Source organism: Procambarus clarkii, chromosome 13 (assembly GCF_040958095.1).
Source record: "Procambarus clarkii isolate CNS0578487 chromosome 13, FALCON_Pclarkii_2.0, whole genome shotgun sequence".
Lineage (NCBI taxonomy): Eukaryota > Metazoa > Arthropoda > Malacostraca > Decapoda > Cambaridae > Procambarus > Procambarus clarkii.
In genome coordinates, this window is record NC_091162.1 from 25,289,027 (window position 1) to 25,310,392 (window position 21,366).

General features: G+C 42.1%; 1 protein-coding gene across 2 annotated transcripts in view; it reads right to left on the minus strand.

Annotated features, from left to right (window-relative positions):
* The window catches only part of LOC123757268 (glycerophosphocholine phosphodiesterase GPCPD1), a 182,842-nt gene that overhangs the window by 77,943 nt on the left and 83,533 nt on the right, over positions 1–21,366 (minus strand). For both annotated transcript variants that reach the window (XM_069323819.1, XM_045740805.2), the window contains exons 7-9: positions 16,784–16,894; positions 7,454–7,610; positions 4,943–5,081 (exon numbers count right to left, since the gene is read on the minus strand). In XM_069323819.1, coding sequence (XP_069179920.1) covers positions 4,943–5,081; positions 7,454–7,610; positions 16,784–16,894 — 407 coding nt within the window. The remainder of the gene's footprint in view (positions 1–4,942; positions 5,082–7,453; positions 7,611–16,783; positions 16,895–21,366) is intronic.

Here is a 21,366-nt window from a genome sequence, read left to right on the forward strand (position 1 = left end):
TAAGCTGAACGCCATAAACTAATGCCCTGGTCTAATGTATCACATATCAGCCCAATAGCTCCAGGGAGCTATAGGGACTCCTCACAGAAAAGAAATCAAAATGGTAAATAACAATTTCCAGCAACACTTCAACAAAGATCACCTAAGCAGGCGATGAGTCACAATAACGTGGCTAAAGTATGTTGACCAGACCACACACTAGAAGTTGAAGGGACGATGACGTTTCGGTCCGTCCTGGACCATTCTCAAGTCGATTGTCCCTTCGACGTCGTCGTCCCTTCAACTTTTAGTGTGTGGTCTGGTCAAGATCACCTAATGTACGTTTATTAGCAATTTAAGTCATCCTTTTGATGCAGTGAGTGATTTTCTTGACCAACCAAGCAGGCACTGATTTTGGATAACTAACTAATATAAACAAATAAGCATGTATAGTATTTCTAGAGAAATGTTCCAGGTGCTCACAAGAAATTATGGAAGACAGTTCAAGGTTACCCATACTTGTATCAAACTAAATTTAGTTACTCGTGTGCAACGAAATCAGTACAGTACTGCAAGAAATAAATACAAATATATAACACTGAAGGAAAGAGAAACAGAGACAGAGACAGACAGACAGAGACAGACAGAGACAGACAGAGACAGAGACAGAGACAGACAGACAGAGACAGACAGAGACAGAGACAGACAGAGACAGAGACAGACAGAGACAGAGACAGACAGACAGAGACAGACAGACAGAGACAGACAGACAGAGACAGACAGACAGAGACAGACAGACAGAGACAGACAGACAGAGACAGACAGACAGAGACAGACAGACATAGACAGACAGACAGAGACAGACAGACAGACAGACAGTGATCATATCGCCTCTTTTTCTTCTGTCTTCTAGTTTTGGCATATTTAATGCCTTTAACATCTCCTCATAGCTCTTGCCCTTCAGTTCTGGGAGCCACTTAGTAGCATGTCTTTGCACCTTTTCCAGTTTGTTGATGTGCTTCTTAAGATATGGGCACCACACAACCGCTGCATATTCTAGCTTTGGCATAACAAAAGTCGTGAACAATTTCTTTAGTATATCGCCATCCATGTATTTAAAAGCAATTCTGAAGTTAGAAAGCGTGGCATAGGCTCCTCGCACAACGTTCTTTATGTGGTCCTCAGGTGATAGTTTTCTATCTAGAACCACCCCCAGATCTCTTTCTTTATCAGAATTCTTTAAAGATTTCTCACAAAATATATAGGTTGTGTGGGGTCTATGTTCTCCTATTCCACATTCCATAACATGGCATTTATTAACATTAAATTCCATTTGCAAAGTGGTGCTCCATATACTTATTTTGTCCAGGTCATCTTGAAGGGCATGACAATCATCTAAGTTTCTTATCCTTCCTATCTTAGCATCATCAGCAAACATGTTCATATAATTTTGTATACCAACTGATAGATCATTTATGTAGACAATAAACATCACTGGTGCAAGAACTGAACCCTGTGGTACTACACTTGTGACATTTCTCCAGTCCGATACATTGCTTCTGATTACTGCCCTCATTTTTCTATGTCAGGAAATTTTTCATCCATGTTAGAAGCTTACCTGTCACCCCTCCAATATTTTCCAGTTTCCAGAACAACCTCTTATGTGGAACTCTGTCGAAAGCCTTTTTTAGGTCCAGATAGATGCAGTCAACCCAACCATCTCTTTCCTGTAAAATCTCTGTGGCTCGATCATAGAAACTGAGTAAATTCGATACACAGGATCTTCCAGATCGAAAACCATACTGTGTCTTGATATAATATTTCTCTCCCGGTGTTCTACCCATTTAGTTTTGATTAGTTTTTCCAATACTTTCACTATTACACTAGTCAATAATACAGGTCATGGGCGTGTGCGTGCGTGTGTGTGTGTACGTACTCACCTAATTGTGCTTGCGGGGGTTGAGCTCTGGCTCTTTGGTCGTTTGTGTGCGTGCGTGGTTGAATATGACCGAAAGGGTAAGATTAATTATTCTAACACGAATCTTCGATATTCTTATGTTTTACTTCACTGTCGAGGTTAGTTGAAAAATTAACACTTTCCGGCTTATGGCGAATGTAAAAAAAACAACCGTAAGTGCTCCCGGCGTTTTGCCGCGTAAGCGTAAAAACAAAAATGTGTATACTCTTTTTACTCTCATGACCTTAGTTCTCGAGCTACGTATTTCATTTTGGTACCAACGTGTTCGCAATAAAATTCTCTAGAAGAACATCAGTAAAAAAAGTCACGAAACGTATAGGGATACCAGCACCAAATAAATAACTACGAAGATGACTCGCTGTGAGCGCCCAACAGCAACAAAATGTTTTTACTCTTGGGATTGTTATCACCTCCACACTTGTCCTACAGCGTTAATTTTGGTATCAATGGACTCGCAATGAAATTCCCAACACGGTGATATGAATATAAGCGTAGAATAATGATTGCGGCCCGCCCGCAAGAGTGTGGGAAGTGGTGAAATTGTTACCCGGTGTCGGTGACGGGACGACGCACGGCGCTTTAAAAGTTTATACTTATTTCATTCTCATGACATTATTATTCTATGTACGTCATTCATTTTTGTATCAATGTGTTCGCAATAGAATGTTCTATGAGCCCGTAGGTAAAAAAGATCAACAAAGCGTAAGATAGGATAGCGCCAAATATAAAACAACGCTGGAACATATCAGTGAGAGTCAAACACACACAAAATGTTTTTACTTTTGTTATGTTTGTGAACCTTTCATGAACTTATTGTACCATGCAGCCTATTGGTGAGAAAGAGAGCCTCATGGCGCGCAGTTTGAAACAAACCCAAAGTAAATCGGATAAAAATTGAATTTTATACAAATATTTTAAAAGAGGACATAAGTTTATGTCCACTATGCGGGAGCGGGTAGGCGAAACAGGACGCCGGGGTGCGTCCTCATCCCGCGAAAGTGTTAACCTCCAAAATTCACTTTCACACTTTACTTATGGTCTGACTCCTAGAAGCATTTCGCAAGACACTTCTTACACTCCTTACAATTTCAAAAAAAAATTACATACTCCATTTAATGCTTATACTGTACAGTGGTACCTCGGAATGCGATTGTCCCTGTATGCGAGATTTTCGGAAGGCGAGGTGTATTTACTCCAAAAATTTGTCTCAGAAGGCGAGGGTTACTTCGGGAGGCGAGTTTGGACGCGAGTTTGTTGATACGCGTACAGCCGACCTAGCGCGTTCGTCGCCCCTCCGCCCCGCCGCCCCTCAGTTTATTATTGTCTGGCGCTCAGTGACTACCCCCACATCAATTCTTCTCACGGATTTTCAGTGTTTTGTTGGATTTTTGGTGATTTGTCTATACAATTTGTTATTATATATCTCACCATGGGTCCCAAGAAAGCCAGTGGTAAGGATAAAGGCCAGAAAGCTCCTGTGAGGATGACAATAGAGGAGAAACAAGAGATCATTCGGAAGCATGAGAACGGTACACGTGTTGTTGAACTTTGTAGGCAGTACAACAAAGCCACATCAACAATATGCACTATACTTAAGAAGAAAAATAAGATTATGGGTGCTAAAGTGGCAAAAGGAGTAAGAACATTAACGGCACAAATACTTGAAGAAGTGGAAAAGTTGTTATTAATTTGGATACACGACAAGGAGTTGAGGGGTGATAGTGTTTCGGAGGCCATTATTTGTGAGAAAGCCAGGGTGTTGCACGAAGACCTTCTAAAGAATACCCCTGCAACGAGTGATGCAGATAAGAAAGAGTTTAAGGCAAGCAGGGGCTGGTTTGAAAAATTTAGAAAGAGAAGTGGTATCCATAGTGTTACAAGGCATGGGGTTATGTGATGTGATTATGGAAGGGGACTCCCCTTCCAAACAGTAACTCCTCTCCTCCTCCCCCCTCCTCACCATCTTCCATACGCCTACAGCACTCGACAGTAAGGTAAGTAATAACTGGAACACAGTTTTGTAGGTTTATTTAGATGAATTAGGTATAAAAATTTAGTTTGATGTGGGGTTTTTGGGGTAGTCAGGAACGGATTAATTCATTTCCCTTTATTTCTTATGGGGAAATTAACTTCGGAATGCGAGTTTTCGGAAGGCGAGGCGTCTCCAGGAACGGATTAAACTCTTATTCTGAGGTATGCCTGTACTGTATTCATTTTTGGGGGTGAGGTGATAGGACATGAATCAATGGGTACATTGCGTATTTTATCTTCTTGCTTCTGTGTCGGTTCAGGGTCTTGAAGTGAGTAGAATGTAATTACGTGTTAATTGGCTGTTGATTGTTTCAACTTTTTGATGTGTAGGGGCTCGCTGATGTCGAGTCTCCTGGTTCTCATTGTATCTGTCGATAAATTATCAATAGACCCCGAACCCCAGAAATGGAGATTTAAGTATAATGAAATCCTCCCTTTCTGGGAACAACTCGGTGGCTCCCCTTCTCCTACACTATTTCCCTGGAGTTTTTTGGGGTTTGCTCACTTCCTCCTAGCAATATTTTGACATACTTGTATATTGCAAGTATGCAATATGCAAGCATATATTACGCAAGCATATATTATGCAAGCATAATATAAAAGTATTCACGCTTGCATATTACGCTTGCAAATATGCAAGCATTCACAGGTACACCTAATCATAGGTGTGATTAACTGTAATGTCTTGACTGTCACAACCCCATCCCCACACTGTTGGGAGGAAAACAACCTCCCAATTTGCTGAGAAATGAGGATATAACAGGGATGATAAAAACTGATAATGAAAAGCAAGAGGCCAGTTGATGTTGAAAGGATGAACAACATTAACAGACAAGCTAAGTGCAATAATGTATTGCACAATGCTTAATTGTATTTAATAAAACAGAATAAGCAATGAAGTCAACAAAATCTAATTAAACCCAAATTTTTAAGCTACAGTTTAAGACAAAATACCTCTTTGGCTCTGAATGGTATGAATTTCCAGCTCCGCGATGACCAACCTCCAGGCCCTTCCAGCTGTCCTTCCAGTGGCGTGCATATGACACACTCATATCTCCTCCGTACTCCATTGGGCACACCACCATGTAGTGTACTAACACAAAAATATAATTAACTTAATATTTAAGCATGGCATCACAATAAGGATGTGCTGAAATAAAATATATGGTAGGTGTTAACTGGCAATGAACATATATAAGACGATGGGTTAGCACTTTATCTGCTAATGAGAGAGAATGTAGGTACTGTAGTTAGGAAGGTGGCAAGGTGGGCAGTAAAGTGAGGAGGTGGGTGGGCATAGTTGATAGGCATTTGAACGTACAGGCAGCAAAACGAGCAGGTGATAGGCCAGATGGTAGAGTAAGGAGGTGGGTGGCAGGGCGGGCGACAGAATGGGTGGGGGGGAGTGAGTAGCAGGGCATATACGAAAGGGTAGCCAGGAAGATGTGGGTGGGCAGGCTGACAAGCGACAGAGGGTAAGCAGATCATACTAGGAATAACATGGGTGCCCTCCTTGCTACCACCTTCTCCCATCCCATCCCCACACTCTCTCCCTACCCCCATCCCCATGCCAGTCCTTCCCAGCTGTCTATCTCCCCACTCATCCAGCCACATCTAGATGTGTGGACAGAATTACATAATACCGTGCGAGCTCTTCCTGCCAGCTATTGGCCCGGGAGTCTTGGGAAGGCAAAGGCTTAGCCGAGTGCCTGACATCACTCATTTTTACCAACGATGACTGACAGACTGACGGTGTACTCGCCTAATTCACCTAATTGTGCTTGCGGGGATTGAGCTCTGGCTCTTTGGTCCCACCTCTCAACTGTCAATCAACTGATGTACAGATTTCTGAGCCTACTGGGCTCTATCATATCTACATTTGAAACTGTATGGAGTCAGCCTCCACCACATCACTGCCTAATGCATTCCACCTGTTAACTACTCTGACACTGAAAATGTTCTTTCTAACGTCCCAGTGACAATTAACACAGTAGTGGTGGTGTAGTTACAGGATGAGAGCTACACTCATGGTGTCCCGTCTTCCCAGCACTCTGTCATATAACGCTTTGAAACTACTGACGGTCTTGGCCTCCACCACCTTCTCACCTAACTTGTTCCAACCGCCTACCACTCTGTTTGCGAAAGTGAATTTTCTGATATTTCTTCGTCATCTGTGTTTAGCTAGTTTAAATTTATGACCTCTTGGTGTGATTAACTGTGAATGTCTGACTGTCACAACCAGTCAGTCAGCCACAACCAATGTGGCTACCTAAAACTAATTGCAGCCATAAATGCCTGACTGCTTGTAACTGGTAGTGATTGACAGTGAATACCTGACTGTAAATACATGATTGGCTGTGACCTGTGACTGCCTGCTACATAAAAGGCAGTGAAATCTACCGTCCTGAAATCTGCAGTGAAATCAGGCAATTGAGTGGCAAGCATCATGAAGGAAAACAACATACCCCTCGTGTCCCAGACAGTCCCTCCCGACTCTCACCTTTCTCCTGACACCCTCTACCCCAAAAAAAAAATAAAAAAATAAAAAAATAAAATCATACGGTGGCCCAAGTGCCATGCCCTGAGTGGACCTGTTCCGACTTTATGAACGTGTCCACCCATGTGTTTTTTTCCTAGCATGATATAACAAAGTGACAGTCCTTAACAGATTTTCTTTCCTAACTCCTTTTCTTTTAATACAACCTTTTATCATGTTTTGTCAGGGACTTGTCTGGTAGCAGCAGGAGCAACACGGAGGTGTTAAAATGAAGTTAATGTACTCTATTAATTACGAACAAGCTTCGAGTCTTTGCCCTTTGTGAAAATTGCCGTTCCCACGTGAGTGTGGGGTGTGGGGATAAGTATGTAAGAACTATCTGATATGAGGAAATAAATAACAGATATATATGCAAAATATAAGCACTTGCACTGTAACTAAAGGGTGAGCTTAGTTAAACTGTAAATATCTTCAGTAATCAAGACCAACTCCAAGGCAAGTTGAAATTTGTTATTGTAATTAAAGTTTACTTCTACGAAGATGTTTACAATGTAAATTTAGGTTTAATATATGTTGAAATATAAATTAAGTTGGTTGTGGTACCAAAAATGTGAATTTGTTAATTTTGATAATGTAAGAAATTCAGCCAGTGCAAATGTCTACGAAGTTCAGATCGCAGTTATCCCCATATGATGTGCATTAGTAATCACAGACAGTACAAGTACAGTAATACCATTTGTTAAGGGTACTTTTATCCTATCCCATGCTTATCTTATCTCTTTGCAACATGTTCTTGACTGTCTTATCTTCACAATGATAAATATAATGCCACAATAATGAAATATACAATGTCATAGGTTAGGTGGCATTCCTGTACATCTTTAATTACTGGTCATTAATGAACATATCACACTACTTCAAGCATATTAACAGCTTCAGCTCATCTGACCATTCATTGTGAGGCTCACCTGTTAACTGCCCAATTGGTATGTGCTTGGGAGACGTAATTGGAAGATTTGCAACACCATAATTTTCTTTCATGTTTGATGGCAAGATGTACGAGCATCCCAGGTATCGGGGCACGTCTTCACTCGAGTCCTCTATATAGAAGTCGCACAGGAAAACCTGTCAAAGATACGGCACGTTGAAGCACCAAAACAATTAAAAGGATAGTCACTACCATCACGGTGTGACTCGAGGAAGGAAAAGCATCTTAACACAGGATACACTAGTGCACTCTACTTCAGCAAATTACCAATATTACAAGGAATGAGGCTTCTCAAGAGGGACAAAATGCATTGTCATATTCCATGCCCAATCCATAAGTACAGTGCATAATTAAGGTGTACCAATTTGCTTAAATATTTATGTTTCCAGCAGATGAGGTTTGGCCAATATGTTCAACTAATGTAACATTTTTGAGCCCTCTTGCACCTGGAATTTCTGCATTAAGAGTAACCAAATCATTTTTGGCACATTATTCACAAATTTGTTGTATATAACCACACAAAAATAACCCCTTGGCATCACAGTAACACACACAAACACTGCAAGAATCTCCTTCACTGCCTCAGCCAACAGGAACATCGCATCTGGTACCAACCTTAAGCCAGATTTAGATCTGGCCAAAGACCTCGCAACATCGCTGTAATGTGGTAAGGATGTCAAACACCAGATCTTCTGAAGAGCCATCAATACTAGCCTCCAAATAGACCTCATACTGTCACTCATCTCCATCTCCTTAAACAGGACAATACTGATCGAGGACATATTACAGCATCCTCAACTGCCAACAACGACTCCAGAGGACGACCAAAAAGCACCCGGAGAACTGCCATGCACTGGCCAAAACTAATTAATGGCAGAAATTACAACAATGGAATTGCCTTTTTATAGGAATGCTCTTAAAAATATTGACTTTTTTAATTACCAATTAAAAACATGCTACAGGTACTGTATATGCAATACTCCAATACTACAGACATGCCCAACAAGGCTGCATTCTTCTTGACTTTAGTATAAGTTGCAGGGAGGGGTGGCAAAAAATTAGATGAACAGGATCAATAAGTACATGATGAAAACAGTTCATGAGATGCATTTTATAGGTAATTAAAATAGCAAATTTTCTGTTTACTTAATTTGATCTTGTTTCAATCACAAGATGCCACTCAAAGTTATCCCAGGGATGGTAGATATATATCATGGTATGAAGGAGGTAGTTTAATGAGCACATGATGTGCAACGAATCTATACACAGAGGATATAATGAGCACAAGCTGGTGTAATAAGGTAAGTGAATGCAATGAGCATCAGGTGGTGATAGTAGGGTAGGGGATTGTTCGATGGGGAAGAGGGGGTGTGCGAGTGTGATTGCCTAAGGGGTAATTAGCCGAGTGTAGTTACAGGATGAGAGTTATGCTCATGGTGTCCCGTCTTCCCGTACTATTTCGTACAACGTTTTGAATCTACCGACGGTTTTGGCTTTCGCCATTTTCTCACTTGACTTGTTCCAACCGTCTACCACCCTTGTTTGCAAAAGAAAACTTTCTAATATTTTTTGGGTACCTTTGTTTCCTTAGCTTGAATCTGTGCCTTCTTGTTCTTGAAGTTGCTGGTTTCAGAAATTCCTTTGTCAATTTGGTCACTTCTGTTATTATTTTGTAAGTGGTGATTATATCACCTTTTTCTTCTATTTTCTAGTTTTGGCATATTAACACCTCTAGCCTCTCCTCGTAACTCTTGTTTTTAAATTCCAAAAGCCATTTTCTAGCATGCCTTTGTAACTTTTCCAGTGTATTGATGTGCCCACCCCTATATCTCTTAGTTCTTTAATTCCTTTCCACAATTTTTAAGTTGTGTGGTCTATTTTCTTCTATTTCACATTCCATAACATGGCACTTAATTATGATATATTCCATTTGCCATATGGTGCTCCAAGCATTTATTTTATCTAGATTAATTTGAAGTTTGAAACCAAGTTGATATGTTACATTTAGTTTGAAAACTAAGTAAATTTGTGACATGATCTTCCTGTTCAAAAATCATACTGTTGGTGTTGTGTCATTACTCTCCAGGTGTTCAACCTATTTGGTTTTAATTATTTTGTCTAGTGTTTTGACTACCATGCTTGTTAGTGATACAGGTCTAGAATTTAGAGGGTCTCCTTGGCTACCATTTTTGTAGATTGGAACTATGTTTGCCTTTTTCCATATATCTGCCAAGATTTATGTGGACAAAGATGTCTGGAATATCAGTTGAAGTGAAATGCTTAGCTCAATTGCACATTCTCTCAGCACCCAAGGTGAAACTCCATCTGGGCCAACAGCTTTATTTCTTCTTATAGCTTCTTGAGTAAATTTTTCCACTTCATCTCGAGACATTTCTATGAACTCTCTGGTGTTTTCTGGCATTGGTATTGTGTCTGGCACAACTAAAAACCTCATTGTGCACAAACACTTTGGAACTGTTCATTTAGTGTTTCTCAGTTAACCTGTACCCCATTGTCAATCTCTGGCTTGTATCCCTTACTTTTAGTTTGCTGTTAATGAATTTATAGAAAGTTGTGTGTATGTGGGGGGGGGGTTAAAATGGGGGTTGTGGTTGTGTGTGTGTGTGTGGATGGAGTGATGATTAATGTGAGATATCAGGAATGATATTGGTCATTATGCAACAGTTATATATATATATAGGAGGACAGTTACAACATGTACATCAATATAAAGTTCAACAAAAAGTATTGAAAACAAATCAAGTAAAACTATTCTCAGCTATGGAGAGTAACTTGACCTACAAAATTCTTGATAGAGCTACAATTATTATGCCATTTCGGCTTTGCTTAACATTTCCATGAACAGTGGCACAAAACGGGGTAAAAGCAGATCTTTATAAAACGCGTTCAATTTGCCAATAATCAAACCGACCAAATATAAACATGTACTGTCAGCGAGCCCTTAAAATGTCACTCCTAGACTGACGGTTCACTGTCATTCTCATCTCCGGGTGCTTTGGCCAAATACATGCCTTGGGATAGAAGGATAAGAGGATAGGTAAGGATTGGGTTGGGAGTCACTTTAGGCATCAGGTCAAGATACGTCATCATGACCTAGACAGATCTTCAAGTACCATGTCTGGAATCACCAGTTCAGGGCCTCTTGTTCCCCTATCAGCACAATGCCTGAAAGAGGAAATAATACAAAACAATAATACAATGCCACATTAATGCTTCTCCTGCTGCTGATAAAGATTCATGTGCCAGTTTTCCTTGTAAGACTGAGCCAACGGGTTGGGAGGGGCAGAAAGAAGAAATTAATATGCCTGGAAAAAACACAATTAGCACAATTTATTCACAGTTAGAAGGCAATGACAACATTGATGCGCACACATTCCCGTCCTTGGATGTTGAGATTGTTCAACATTATAATTTATCAACAATCTTTGATACACACTGCTCAAACACACTGAAAATGGCATGTTTAATAGTTACTCCACATGCGGTACAGTGGAACCCAACTAGCATGAATTCAGCCGTAGCAAATTTTCACATAACCCTAACAGTTCAATTAATTAAAACTTCATTATACCAAAAGTGTTTCATATTAACATGTTTGTGCAAACCATCCCTCATAACCTAATTAAATATGATTCAGTGCATAAAAATGTTAAAACAACTTTGATAATATAATTTGTATAATTATCCAACTAATATTTGGATATCTGAATATTTTGGTTATCTTATGTTTACCAAGGGATATTGCAGTTATATGTTGATTTTAGTTATTATTGCCCCCGTTTTTATACAATATAAAAAAAGTTATAATACATCTATATTTTTGTAATTGAGTAAACCCAGACTCTTAAACAAATTATATTATTATTAATTGCTTAATACTGATGAGCTACCTCAAACCATGTACTCATCATCAAATCAACTGTTTCTCACTGGTGTATGAATTTATTTATGGACATCACCAGACAGAATAGCAGCAAAGTAGTGGGTTGCTGTGCTGTTTATGACAAACAGATTTACATGTAATACTGGTGTACATATTACGTAGGCCAATATACAGTACAGTACTAACCGTTTCTGTCAATTATATGTAAATCTGTTAATCCACACATTGGATACACATAAGTAACAGCAACCTATAAGCCCATCTAACACAATCAGCACGACACTCTCCCATACACGGAGAGTCTCCACTGCTGCATCACACCTGTCGATGGAACAAGTGATTACTTCATCCTGTGTCTTCCTAATGTGTACTAAACACAGTAAGACTTGGATGTGTGTGTTTCTATTTGAAGGGAGCCCCTCAGTGGTTAGTTGAAGCTATCTTGCAGAGATTGCTCCATACTAAAAGATCATGAGGCACGCAAGTACCGGGGACCAGAGTCCGCACCTGGCTCCCTCACAGAGCTGCATGAAACAATCTACCACCCCCACCAGAAAAACCTTCCAGAAAATCAATAAATTTTGGCTGCCCTTACCACTACTTATTTCCTTCTCCCTGGCCACTCGTGCATAGGTGAGTTGAATATCATCCTTGCACTGTTCTATTCCCTGTGTAACTTCCTCCATCTGTACTGAGAGCTCTTTTCCTGTTGGATTTCCTTACCTAACCTACTGTAGTCATTCATGTTGCTTTAACTTTGCTTTAACTTCTTCAAAATCTATTTTCAATACTATATTTTCCTCCTGCATGGCTTTGCTTTTAGCTTCCCAATGATTCTTGACTTGCATAATTCTTTCACTAGCCCCTTCAAGATCTGATACTTTGCTACTCAAGTGATCATTACTTTCTTTGAAATTCCTGATTATTTCCACATGATAGTTTACAATGTCTAATTTTGGAACTTCTTGAGCAGACTGTTCATATTAATACTTTTCTCACTGAATCCACCAAAATCCAGCTCTGTCGTATTATTTCCTTGTCGGCGGCCATCATGAATTTTGTTGTCGAAACAATGTTTGTGTGCATATGTACAGTAATTACTCCAGTGAAGTTACAGGATGAGAGCTAAGCTCGTGGTGTCCTGTCTTCCCAGTACTCTGTTCTAATGCTTCGAAACTACTGACGGTTTTGGTTTCCACCACCACCACCTCATGTAACTTGTTCCAACTGTCTACCACTGTTTGCAAAAGTTAACTTTCAAATTTTTTTTAGCCACTATTTCCTTAGTTTTGATCTATATCCTTGTTCTTGAAGCTTCAATTTTTAAAACTGCTTCTCTGGCAATTATGTTTATTTCTGTTACTATTTAATACATGGTGATCATATCACCTCTTTCTTCTATCTTCTAGCTTTGGCATATTTAACATCCATAACCTCTCATCATCTCTCTCATCTTTCCTCTTGTGCGTGCATGCACATGCTTGTTCCCTAATTTTAAATTACAGTGACACCAACTTACAACTGCTCCTACTTATGAATTTTTCACGACAAATTTTGTCTCGACTCGACCTGCGACTGTGTCCTCGACTAATGACCTTTGTTGATATGCGTTTGGGTCGACCGAGCTCGTGGTTCCTGGTGGCAAGGGCCGACCTGCCTCAGTTTACCAGAGCCGCCCTCCTAGTGATGATCACGCTTGGACAGAATTCAATTATTTTGGTGCTTTTTTATTTTTTGAACATAAAACTTATATATATCATGACATGGGTCCCAAGAATGTCAGTGGTACGGTTCAACCTAAGAACACACACATGAGGATGACCATAGAGCAAAAACAAGAGATTATTAGTAAACATGAAAATGGTGTGCGGGTTGTTGAACTAGCTATGCAGTACAACAAATCTGTCAACGATATCCACCATACTGGCTAAGATAAAGGACATTATGAGTGCTAAAGTAGAAAAAGGCATAACAATAATCACGAAACATAGAACACAAACACTTGAGGATGTTGAACAGTTATTATTAATTTGGATACACAGCAAGGAGTTAGAAGGTTATAGCATTTCAGAGGCCATCATTTGAGAAAAAGCAAGGAATTTGCATGAAGATCTTATAAAGAACACCCCCCCCTGGAACGAGTGATGCAGATGTGTAAGAGCTTAAGGCAAGCAGAGGATGGTTTGAGAAATTTAGAAAAGTGGCATTCATAGTGTTATGAGGCATTGGGAGGATGCCAGCTCAGACAAACCAGCAGCTGAAAGATTTATTGGAAAATTTACAGGCTTTGTGCAGAGTGAGGCATACCTACCACAACAAGTGTTTAATTGTGGCGAGACAGGGCTCTTCTGGAAAAGATTGCCGAAGAAGACAAACATTACCTAGAAGTAGTCATTGCCTATGAAAGATAGGTTTACTCTTGTGCTGTATGGTAATGCGAGTGGCGATTTAAAAATTAAACCCTTGCTTGTGTATCGTGCTGAAAATCAGAGGGTTTTAAAAAATATATAATTTGCAAAAAAGCCAAGTGTGTGTGATATGGAGGGCTAATAGTAAGGTATGGGTGACAGGGCTAATAATAAGGCATGAGTGACAAGGCAATTTTTTACCGAGTGAGAGTGAAGTGGTTTGCCCTTCCATCAAAAAATATCTGCAGAACAGTAGTTTGCCACTCAAGGCCCTGCTTCTCCTCGACAATGCTCCTGCTCATCCTCCAGGCTTGTAGGATTCATTGTTCGAGGAATTTAGTTTTGTTACAGTAAAGTTCCTCCCTCCCAACACTACTACTCTACTTCAGCCTATGGACCAGAAAATCATTGCCATTTTTCAGAAACTTTATGAAAGGGCACTTTTCCAGAGATGTGTCGAAATGACTGATGCCACAAACCTCACCCTCAAAGAGTTGTGGAAAACCATTTTAACATTTGCAGTGCTTTAAAACTCATAGACAAAGCCTGGCAAGAAATGACCAAGAACCATGATCACTGGCTGGAGAAAATTGCAGCCTGAATGTGTTCCAGAGCAAGACTTTGAGGGGTTCGAGCCTGAACCTGAAGTGCCTATTGTTGAGAAAATTGTTTCTCTGGGCCGGCAATTGGGCTTTGAGTTGGATGGTGCTGATGTGGAGCAGTTGGAGGAGGGACACAGCGAAGAACTGACCACCGAAGAACTCCAAAGAGCCCTTCACAAGGGGCAGCAACAAGCAGCAGCTCAGGAAATTTCTTCAGGGTAGGAAGAGACAGTACAGACTGTTCCTTCCTCAACAATTAAGAAATGTGTGCAGTATGGGAAGAACTGCAAACTTTTGCTGAAACGACTCGCCCAAATCAAGATGAAGACCGTTGCCTTAACCTTTTTAATGACACTGATGCATCACTACCGACAAATGTTAAAACGTAGGAAAGAAAAATCTCCATGGAAAGATTTTTGATGAGAAAAACAAGCAGTGAACCACAACCAGGTCTTGGTGGAATGCAGGCAAAATATAGGGAAGAGAGTACACCAGAGAAGTCATCACAGCCTGATATTATAATGGATGGAGACTTCCCTTCCAAACAGTAACACCTCTCCTCCTCCCCTCTCCTCACCATCTTCTATACGCCAACAAGAGTCCTTGATAAAGGTAAGATAAACATACTGTATTGAAGTTAGAAAAAAATTGTATTCAATATACAACGTATTTTTAAGTTTATATTTTTGGGGGTGTGGAACAGATTAATTCAATTTACATTATTTCTTATAAGGAAAATTTGTTTAGACTTACTTATTTTTGACTTACGACCCGTCTCTGGGAACAAATTAAATTCTTAAGTTGAGGCCCCTCTGTACAGTGGCACCTCGATAAACGAGTTTAATCTGTTCCGGCACCGAGCTCGTCATGTGGAAAAACTCGTCTTGCAAAACAACAACAAAACTGTCGTCGGAGGTGTCCGAGACTCAGTGGGAATGCTCGTTAATCGAGCAAAAGCTTGTCAGTCGAGACATTTTCTGTGAGTGGCTTGCTCATTACTCGAAATGCTCGTAACTGGGACTCTCGTCACTCGAGGTTCCACTGTACATAAATTTACTGTAATTAGTGTTAGTTTTACTGTCCCCCTACACACCACCCAGCACCGTCCCGCCCTGCACACCACCCAGCACCACCCCCCCTGCATGCCACCCAGCACCGCCCCCCCTGCATGCCACCCAGCACCGCCCCACCTGCACGCCACCCAGCACTGCCACCCAGCACTGCCCCCCACTGCACGCCACCCAGCACTGCCCCCCCTGCATGCCACCTAGCACTGCCCCACCTGCACGCCACCCAGCACTGCCCCACCTGCACGCCACCCAGCACCGCCCCCCCACTGCACGCCACCCAGCACCGCCCCCCACTGCACGCCACCCAGCACCGCCCTGCCCTGCACTCCACCCAGCACCGTCCCGCCCTGCACTCCACCCAGCACCGTCCCGCCCTGCACTCCACCCAGCACCGTCCCCCGCCCTGCACTCCACCCAGCACCGTCCCCCCCCCTGCACGCCACCCAGCACCGTGCCCCCCCCCCTGCACGCCACCCAGCACCGTCCCCCCCCCTGCACGCCACCCAGCACCGTCCCCCCCCCTGCACGCCACCCAGCACCGTCCCCCCCCCCCTGCACGCCACCCAGCACCGTCCCCCCCCCTGCACGCTACCCAGCACCGTCCCTCCCCCCCTGCACGCCACCCAGCACCGTCCCGCCCCCCTGCACGCCACCCAGCACCGTCCCGCCCTGCACGCCACCCAGCACCGTCCCGCCCTGCACGCCACCCAGCACCGTCCCGCCCCCCTGCACGCCACCCAGCACCGTCCCGCCCCCCTGCACGCCACCCAGCACCGTCCTGCCCCCCTGCACGCCACCCAGCACTCTAACCTCATAAACACCACATCTTGCAATAACCAACACCATATCCTGTCTCCAACACTGTACATTATTCATCCAACCATACATTATGTCCTATATGTTCCCCAAAACAATTTTTTTTAACTTCACAAATATCCTGGCCCCACCACCATCTGACAGCTAGGTCTGTAGTCCTGTACCATGCATGCCTAACAATTACACTGTATTCTGCATGTTATTAGTCCTAAGGCTAATATTTTACACTACACTTAATAATAGTCTATTTATTTATGAATAATACCATAAATCGGTACACAGACTTGTCTAAATGGCAGTGCACCAAGACTGTGCCATGTATATCTGGCAAGAACTATTACACTCAATGATGCAACCCAACACTCCAAGCCACACAATGATTGAGAGATTAGTCACACTATCACCAAGTAGTACACACTTCAATAAACATCTTAGTGCCAAGTGCTCGAAAGCTAAGAAAACCAAGTATCAAAGAGATGAAAAGCTAAGAAAAGAGTAGGATGAACTTACATTGCTTTCGGGCTTGAGCATGTGACACTGGAAGACAACGTGGTCGCCGTTGTTGCACACCACGCCAAACTGATCTTGCTGGTGGAACCTGCACAGCTCTTCCTTCATAACCTGACAATTCAATACATCAGTTAGGACAGCCATAAAAAGTTGTCTTGGATATTTGGGGTACACTGAACAGATTATATAAATGAAGAGATTCTACACAACACAATCCCGTACAGTACTGTATAAATATTACCTGGAGATACCTGCCTCATGGGGTTCTGGAGAGGGTTCCAGTAGTAGTTCTACTCCCCAAGCCAGGCCTGGGGTCGTTTACACTATTGCACTATCCCAAAAATTCACATTTTGGAGTACAAGGCTTACGAAAGGGTGAAGCGGACTAACAATAAACCTAACCTTTGCTGACCTTAATCAATAATCCTGTCTAAATTATGTAATCTCAGGTCTAACACATGCCACACATACAATGTTAGGCTTAGTACTATATATATATATCTCTGTACAGTTAAACTTAGTAAAAGTATATATATACCTGTACAGGTAAACTTTATCATTATATATATATATATATATATATATATATATATATATATATATATATATATATATATATATATATATATATATATATATATATATATATATATATATATATATATATATATATATATTTATTTTGTGACGTTAATCTCTTTCAAGAGAGATTGAGCCTGCTCTTCCCTACAAAGTACGTAAAAACAAAAGATAATATAGAAGATACGTCCAGCAAGTATCGCCAAATGTTTTGCCCAGAGAGCAAATCGTACCCAGCACACAGTGACACCTGCTAGCTACCGCCACCGTAAACCGGCAAACTGCTTGTCCTTGGCCTGCCTGTCGCTGATTGGCTGGTGTCCCGTCGCACCTGCCCTCCGCCACAAGTTGATGTCTGGGCTGCAGTGCTTCAGTATTGTCAGAATATCTCAGTGCTCCTTGCAGTTGACATCTCTCGCTGGTAGACTAAGCCTTGGCTTTCGTGTACTAAGGGAGGTGGCAGCTCGAAGCCAATATTCCAGCTCCATTAATATTTATTTTGCTATCACTGTACTCACTTGTCTTAACGTAACTTTTCATTTGCCAGTGATTATTCATATTATTTTGTTTGTTGACTTGTCTTTTATATTTTATGTGCTTAACTTTATTCATGTCTTGTTTTTCTAAAGTAATTAAAATTTCATTGTTAATTTACTTGTGTTTTGTGCGTCTTCCCATTACCTTACCACAGACGAAAGCTCAAGCTTTTCTCTTTTTTTTTCTATAATGTGACGAGGCCCTGCCCCTAGCTTTTGAAACAGCCGAACACCAACGCTTTACCGTCACATTAAATATATATATATATATATATATATATATATATATATATATATATATATATATATATATATATATATATATATATATATATATATATATATATATATATATGTCGTACCTAGTAGCCAGAACTCACTTCTCAGCCTACTATGCAAGGCCCAATTTGCCTAATAAGCCAAGTTTTCATGAATTAATTGTTTTTCGTCTACCTAACCTACCTAACCTAACCTAACTTTTTCGGCTACCTAACCTAACCTAACCTATAAAGATAGGTTAGGTTAGGTTAGGAAGGGTTGGTTAGGTTTGGTCATATATCAACGTTAATTTAAACTCCAATAAAAAAAAACTTTACCTCATACATAATGAAATGGGTAGATTTATCATTTCATAAGAAAAAAATTAGAGAAAATATATTAATTCAGGAAAACTTGGCTTATTAGGCAAATCGGGCCTTGCATAGTAGGCTGAGAAGTGCATTCTGGCTACTAGGTACGACATTATATATATATATGTCGTACCTAGTAGCCAGAACTCACTTCTCAGCCTACTATGCAAGGCCCGATTTGCCTAATAAGCCAAGTTTTCATGAATTAATGTTTTTTCGTCTACCTAACCAACCTAACCTAACCTAACCTAGCTTTTTTTGGCTACCTAACCTAACATTACCTATAAAGATAGGTTAGGTTAGGTTAGGTAGGGTTGGTTAGGTTCGATCGTATATCTACGTTAATTTTAAATCCAATAAAAAAAAATTTACCTCATACATAATGAAATGGGTAGCTTTATCATTTCATAAGAAAAAAATTAGAGAAAATATATTAATTCAGGAAAACTTGGCTTATTAGGCAAATCGGGCCTTGCATAGTAGGCTGAGAAGTGAGTTCTGGCTACTAGGTACGACACCACCTCCCCCGTGGGCTCAGTGAATGATAGTGAACAATTTCTGTCTGTTTGGTGTATACTTTGCGGCCCCGACATACAAAGTGAATACCATGTATATATAGTGCCATAGTGAAATATACATCTCAAAGTGCCAACTCCGATACTCAGTGCCATACACACCACAAAGTGTCAACCCCAGTTTATAGTGTCATACATATAACAAAGTGCCAACCCCATATTCTCAGTGTCATACATACCCTGATGTACATATATGTGAATGTATATTGTGTGTCATGTGTATAGCCCACTCGATACCACGCCTCCCCCCCCAAACCGACCCCATCCCCCCCCCCCCCCCCGCACCTCACTACCTGAGCTGACCCTCGCCCCACCGGCCTCCACACCCAGCCGCGGCCTCCACACCCGGCTGATGCCTCCACACCCAGCCGCGGCCTCCAAACCCAGCTGATGCCGCCACACCCAGCTGATGCCTCCACACCCAGTTGATGCCTCCACACCCAGCCGCGGCCTCCACACCCAGTTGCTGGCTCCACACCCAGTTGCTGGCTCCACACCCAGTTGATGCCTCCACACCCAGTTGCTGGCTCCACACCCAGTTGATGCCTCCACACCCAGTTGCTGGCTCCACACCCAGTTGTTGGCTCCACACCCAGTTGCTTGGCCATGACCCAGTGTGTTTGCCCCCCTCTATAGAATAATGCACAGTTTAACTCGGCCAACCGAGTTGAAATGGAAGGGGTCCCAGCGGTCGGGCAGGACTCCACAATCCTTGAGGTGCCAACAACTGCTCCTAAAAGAGGTTTTTGCCGAGTTTGCAACAAAAACACCGCCATAAACTCCATCGGTGGTGTTATCCGCTTTCACACCTTCAACGAGGAAAGATGCAGTGGTTCCCACCAGCTTCCTAAGGGAAGCAATGGCCAGCTGCCATTAACAGTTAGGGAAGAGACTCCCATTAACCTAATCTCATCTGAGAACCTCACCCAAGCGATCATAGCGACGTCTGCTAAAACATTACCACACATCCCAAAAGCAGCCCGCCCAAATGCAGCAGCCAAACTTTGTAATCTTCTGAAAAGGGTCAATGATGCACCGGAAAACATTCAAGCGTGGCATAATGTCCTTCTGTTTGGCAATGTATGCCTCACCGTCCCTCCAAGGAGGGACAAATCACTTGCTTCCTCGGTCCTGAGGGCGATAAATGAATACCCAAGGGGGGACAACCTAGTTCGCCTGCCTCTCCGAGCAAAACACACCCACCGCAGAAATGGTAACAACAACATACCGGAAACGTACAAAATCAGAGCACAAATCACCAAGAAAATTGAAGAGGGAAATACCGCAAGTGCTATTAGAGTCCTCACCAGTGACGAGAAAATTGCTCCTCGAAACTCAGCCACAGCACGGGCCCTGCAAAGCAAGCACCCACCCAGAGCCCCTCAAGGCGACAACATCGTTCCGCCATCAGCCGACACCATTTCAGACCCATTAACAGTTGGTGAATCTGAGGTCTACAAAGCAGCCCTTTCTTTTCCACCTGGGTCAGCAGGCGGCTTTACAGGGTTAAAACCTCAACATATCAAGCAAATGTTAAATCCTGCGGTTGGTGATGCTGCACAAGATCTTCTTATGGAACTCACAAGGTTCGTCAACATGTGTCTGGCTGGTGAGATACCTGAGGTCATCAGGCCTCTCTTTTTTGGTGCCTCCCTCTGTGCTCTCAAAAAGAAGGACGAAGGAATCAGGCCAATCGCTGTTGGCAACACTCTCCGACGCCTGATTGCCAAGGCTGCTACGAGGGTTGTCAGCCAGCAAGCGGCTGAATTGCTGAAACCAATCCAGCTAGGATTTGGAATCCCCCAAGGCTGTGAAGCGGCTGCCCATGCAGCACGAGCATACATCACAAACATTTCTGATGAAAAGGCCCTGCTCAAACTGGACTTTAAGAATGCCTTCAACATGGTAAGAAGAGATGCAGTACTTTGTGCCGTACATCGCCATTTCCGGCCCCTCTACCCGTTCATACTATCGTGCTACAGTGGCGAGTCAAAACTGCTCTTTGGTGAACATGAAATCAGATCATGTGAAGGTGTTCAGCAAGGTGATCCTCTTGCTCCCCTTCTTTTCTGCTTAGTCTTAAAAGAAATCACCGAAAGCTTGTCCAGCGAGTTCAACATCTGGTTTTTGGATGATGGCACTATAGCTGGCACCGTAGACCACCTCTTGTCAGATATCAGGAAAATAAGGGAGCAAGAAGTAAGCCTGGGTCTCGTCCTGAACCCTTCCAAGTGTGAAGTAGTCTCCTCCAACCCAGACATCGT